At 38.3% G+C, this 5,518-nt stretch overlaps 1 protein-coding gene across 1 annotated transcript in view; it reads left to right on the forward strand.

The window, feature by feature from the left end:
• MBIP (MAP3K12 binding inhibitory protein 1) overlaps positions 1–2,739 on the forward strand; it is a 15,530-nt gene extending 12,791 nt beyond the window's left edge. Inside the window, exons 8-9 of the mRNA XM_009701893.1 lie at positions 1,030–1,068; positions 2,223–2,739. Of these exons, the coding sequence (XP_009700195.1) occupies positions 1,030–1,068; positions 2,223–2,333 (150 nt within the window). The 3' untranslated portion in view covers positions 2,334–2,739. The remainder of the gene's footprint in view (positions 1–1,029; positions 1,069–2,222) is intronic.
• The last annotated feature ends 2,779 nt before the right edge of the window (positions 2,740–5,518 follow it).

Here is a 5,518-nt window from a genome sequence, read left to right on the forward strand (position 1 = left end):
CCCCCCCGAACTGTTTCTTATGAGAAGAAACTTGACTACAGTTTTGATCTCAGTACAAATCATTAATGGCTTAAATCAGCTGAAATCCTTTGGGCTTCTGTACATGGTCTGATTACTAAAGATCAGCTATGTGAAATAACTTGCAGTAGGATGAGAGAAGAGTAAACCCTTTAAAAATTGTTGCATGTGATTCTGTAACTTTGGTTTCTTTGTTGCAGAGTTCTGTCTCTTTGAATAGTAACCTTTATCCTTCATTCACCAAAGAAGGTTAGGACAAAGAGAACATTAGTTGTGACTTCATCAGGCTCTGCTTGGCTGTAGAAATTTTTCGTCTTATCTTGCTCTTCTTTCCCCTCATAACAGTAAGAATGTCGATCTTACTGTCAATCATATTTTAATTTATACATTCTCCCTTGAGACCAGCCAAAGAAGAGTCAGCAATTAAAAATCAACAGCAATATTATAAATTTTTATTTCATTTTGTTGTTTGTGTTGGAGACCAATAAAGTCCTTTATTTGTGAGGCTATTCCTTCAAGTTGTTGGAAACCAGAAGTTAAAACATACACTTCCATAAGGTGAAATTTCCACGGAAAGTGCTTTAGAATCTTCTCTAGAATGGGGTTCTGGGAAAAATTTGTGATGGTGGCAATAGTAGTGTTGTGCAGTAATTAGCATTTTGTTGTCCAAAATTTTGCATAAATATTGGTGTGCATACAGGAAAATTTTAGAAAAATACTGACAGTTTCAAAAGCTGGATATTGATTTTGATTTTGTCTGAACGAAGCTTCAGTTAAGTTGATAGTTGTTGGCTACCAAGCATGGAGAAGCTTCAACAGCTTCTGACTTCTCTCCAGTAGTATTTCTTGTGATCTGAAGTACTTAATTATAAAAAAGATTTCTTTAATCCATGGAATGGCAGTCAGTGTTCTTTCTTTACTTTAAAGACTCTAGTCAACATTGTTACAGAATTACTTGTGGTCCTCTCTCAGTGTAACACTAAGTCTGTTTTGATTACGTCTTTTCTTTAGAGCTGTTCTGGCAAGAGGAGAAAGGTTCAACCTCCCCACGTAAGTGCTTTTAATTTTTATTTTCCTTAAGTTTAGGACGTTCTGAGTGAAAAGTAATCGGAAGTTCTACCAAGCAAATATCTAACTTCTCAGAAATAGCTGCATCAGTATTGGATAGCTTACTGGCAAAGAAAGAGAGGGAAGGAGAATAAATTTTATGGGTGTCACAGTGAAGCACGTCTTCTAAGAGTCTATGCTGGGATAGGTTAGTGTTTTCACCAGTTAGAAGGATGACAGAATGAAATAAATCTGTAATGATGTTAATCAAGCTAGGTGTAACAAGCAATTTGTGAATTCTGGTCATCCTCCTAGTAATATCTTCTGGTTTTCTTTTGTTTTGTGGCTTGGTGTTTGTTGGTTTTTGGTTTTTTTTTTTATTCACTACTTTGGTTTGTGAAGAGACAATAAAAGTAGAAATGGCTGGCTTGGCAGAAGTGTTGCAGAAAGACCTGACTTTATAGCAGATATTAACCCAAGTCGGTAAGACTTGCCATTTTCACAGCAACATCACATAAGGGAATGCATTAACCATGTACCTTAGGCCACAAGAGAGAATTTCTCCTCAGTGGAAGTGAGACTTTAGCTGGAACACTGTCTGCTACTAGCCATCACACTTGGAGACAGATGGACTGGGGAGGATGCTTAGAATGGGATGTGGGCCATCTGAGACTTGAGGAAGCAGACTTGTTCACCTGAGAAAAAAATCCTCCATAGGGTAAAATATTTTTATGAAAAGGATGATGACCTGTTCTTTGTTTGAGAAATAAAAAAAAATTGTCAGGTTAAGCGGGCACAGAGGAGGTTGATGTTGGGCAATAGGAAAAAAACCCTTCAGTTGTAAAGCTGGGTTCTACAAGATCTAGCCTTGTCCAGTGTTTTGACATCAAAGGATTTTTGTTTTTTTGTGAACAGGTTAAAGAAGCATCTAATGGAAATAACATGGATATATTGATCCATGATTAGGTTTGCCAGTTTCTTCTAAGTTTATGTTCTTTTTCTTTGAAGTTTAAGTAGCCAGACTAGATTCAGAGAGTTCTGCAAAAGTATTTCTATTATTCAGTGCAATATGCAGTGACCTCAAGTACCAAGTGCTAGTCCACTTCTCTAGGAATTACAAGATGTAAACGATTGTGGTTTTTATTTTGTTCTTTTAGCAGAACTATTCATTGGCGGAACTTGATGAAAAGATCAATGCTATAAAACAGGCATTACTGAGGAAAACAAAAGAAAGCAAGTCCAAAGAGGCTGAGCGGCTTCTTCGATAAAAAAAAAAAAAGTCTTTTCAGAATCCTGATCACACTTTACACATACCTAAACTGTAGACCTGAGTAGTGTTGGTCGGGGATGACTTCAGCAATGAAAGCGAAGCATGCATATAAGCTCCTTTTGAATGATCTTGAAAGCGTTCTTTCAAAAGAACTAATTTAAAAACAGTCTTATTAATAAAATAGTTACTTTAAAATGAAGAATGTTTTAGGAATAGCATTCTAATAATCCATTCCCTTCTGTTATAAAGGAGGATTGAAGCATTATTCGTATGTGGAAAGTCTTAACCTACATACAAAAAGCTACATTTCACATGTAATTCTTAATGATTGAGTATTCAAAAGGGCTGTCTTTTGAATACTTTTCATGTAAGTAGTTTGCATAGACTTGTGAAATAAAATTAAATACTTCCTCGTAAGTAAACTCTTAGGAGAAAAAAATTACAAAAAAACTTGCAGTATGCATGCTTACTTGCAGTTTTTCCCCATATTTGTCACTGTTTTCACAGCTGTTAGAAATGCAGCAAATGGCATTGCTGTTTGAAAGATGGTTGTGGAAGTCCTGTAAGTGTAAATAGAGACACCTGTTCTTCACTGTAGGAATTCAGACTTCATACCCTGCTAACAAACTTAATATATTCTAAAGACCCTCCAGGGGAGGTTTTGAGGAGCATGCCAGCAGGCACCAGCTTCCCTTCCTTCCGTATGCATGCTTACATGACTTCTGAAGCATGAATGCTGGGTACGCAGTTTCAATTAAAGTCAGACCTTTGGCCACACACTGATGTGTGATTTTTGTTTTGGTTTTGTTGTTGTGTTTTTTTTTCCTAAATAAACAATTTCTTGTTTATACCAGTCCTTTAGTTTATTTGCTGTCTCTGTCTTTATTCCAGTTTAGAAGAAAAGTAACTATTACAGAGGGAGTCTTTTATGTTAACTGTGCTGCTTACAGTGGCCATACTATTGATGTCCCTGTATCAGTCTCTGTGACAGGTGTTATGAACAGTACTGAGTGGACACAATCTTGCACTTGGAAGAACAGTAGGCATTTTCTGTGATTCTGTGTTCTTATCTAGACTAACATTTGTTGTAGCAACTGCACCTAATGCTTCTCTGAAGGTGAGCCAGCAGAGGTGGGAGACAAAGCTGCTTGAGCTCTGGTCCTAGCTCCAGGGAAGAAGTATGATAGTTACCTGTTCAAATGCTTAGTGTCCACCCAGGAAGAGATTAACCCAAGCAGTTGTGACTGCCTCAGATACAACGTTGGATACAAAGAGGTACTTTTGCCGTTGAAGACGACTGTGACCTGCCTGCCTGTGTGGCCATTACTCAGATTGTATACTATGTGTCAGTACAGTATCCTACAGGGACTACTTTTGTTATGCAAAGTGTTACCATTGTTGAAAATCCTAACAGCTCATATTATGAGGGGTATTCTGGTGAAGCAACAGTGAGCTGCAACTTTTACCTCAAGTAGATAAGCTTTACTTGCTGTCTACAAAACAATTTTTTTTTTTGTACTATGCCCCAAGAACCATAGCTCAAAAGAGTACAATATGGATATAATTGTGCCTTCACGCAGTACTACTTGAAAGAGTGGTGGGAAGTGGCTGTTACAACTGGGGACGGGAACGATGACCACAGGAATTTAGCTTTTATAAAGCATTAGCCTCTACTTGTGTGCATCATAATTAAAGTACTGGTGGGACATGCTGGCTAAATCTGCATTTGCACTGTGTAGTTTTCTCTGGAAAATTCTGGAGTAAAGCCCTAGAAGAGATTAACCTGTGGCAGATACCTAGGTCTGAAAGATTTGTCCAGTATTAAATTATTTGTTGTTAGTTTACATTAAAACAAATGCATATATATATATATAAAAAACAAACTTCAGTTGTTATCTGGGGTCAGTTCTTGAAATAAATTGCAAACACTGCTGATTTCCTCGGGGGAAACTGGTTACAAAAAAACTACATTATCAGTTTCAAAGTGGCTTTTTTGTAGTGAATTGCCTGCTGCTTGAAAGATCTTTTGCCATGGGATTCTTCTCCTCTCTCAAGATGGCAGCAACATAGCAGTTAAGGGTTGAAAGCATAATGGAGGTCTATTGTAGCAAGACAATAGCTAAGGAGACAACAGCAGAAGTACCCTGGATGGTAATTTATTAGCCCTTTATATTTTATCAAATAAATGCTACAGATACATTTGAAAAAATGTCAAAGTATTCATCTTGCTTTGTTATTAGACCTTTGCCATTCTTTGATGTCAAGTTGTTAATTTCTTGTACGCTTAATGCCAACGTGCCTGTCCTATAAAAATTCATTGGAAAGATGCTCTCTGCTGCGAGTTGCACATTAGTTGCAGATTTCAGAGGGCTGCCAGGCTGTTGGAAGTTTCCCTTCCCCTGCTGTATGACTCATGCACAGAGGGAGAGGGGAACAGGGTATAGTTCCAGTATTCAAGGCTACTGGTCTTAAAAGTTTATCCCTGCTTGCCTTTTGTCTCTTTGGGCATTACATTCTACAACTAACTCCCACTGTAAGGACTATTTCTGCAGAAAGAGATGAGCTGCCCAGTCCACCACATCTGCATAATACAGGGGATGCAGGATAGACCTCTTACACTACCTGTTTTCCAGAGCTACCGGCTATGCTGTTTTTCTTCTGTACCTGAAACACTACAGTGCTTGCTGATAGGTGGGGCTGCAGTAGCTGAAGAAGTCTGAAAGGTAACCACTAATTAAGCAAAAGCAGAGGAAGCATTTACTGTCATGTTGGCACATCTCAACACCTTGACCAAGAACTTACTGCTGATGTTGGGCTGATAGTACACTCCCTTTCCTCCAAAAGGACACATGGAATTGTTCTTGGGAGGAGAACTTTCTTTGTTATACATCTTCTCCACTTCCAGCTGGAGCTGGCAGTACAACATAACACTAAGGGTACCTTCCCTCATGCAGTGTTTCCCTCTCAGGCTGCTCCTGGCAGCCAGAAGCCTGTCTAACAAGAAGCACTGCTGTGGCTGCTGCTTACTACAGCAACATTTCTCACTTGGCAAAGGCCAAGTTTGAATCTGAACTGGGCAAAGGAGTGGTTTAGATATGCAAATTCAATCCAGAAAAGAATTTACTGAATAGATGAAACTATACAGAAGCATTTTTTTGTAGGTCACTTATGTGATCCAGTTCA

This window comes from Cariama cristata, unplaced genomic scaffold (genome assembly GCF_000690535.1).
Source record: "Cariama cristata isolate BGI_N322 unplaced genomic scaffold, ASM69053v1 scaffold13620, whole genome shotgun sequence".
NCBI lineage: Eukaryota > Metazoa > Chordata > Aves > Cariamiformes > Cariamidae > Cariama > Cariama cristata.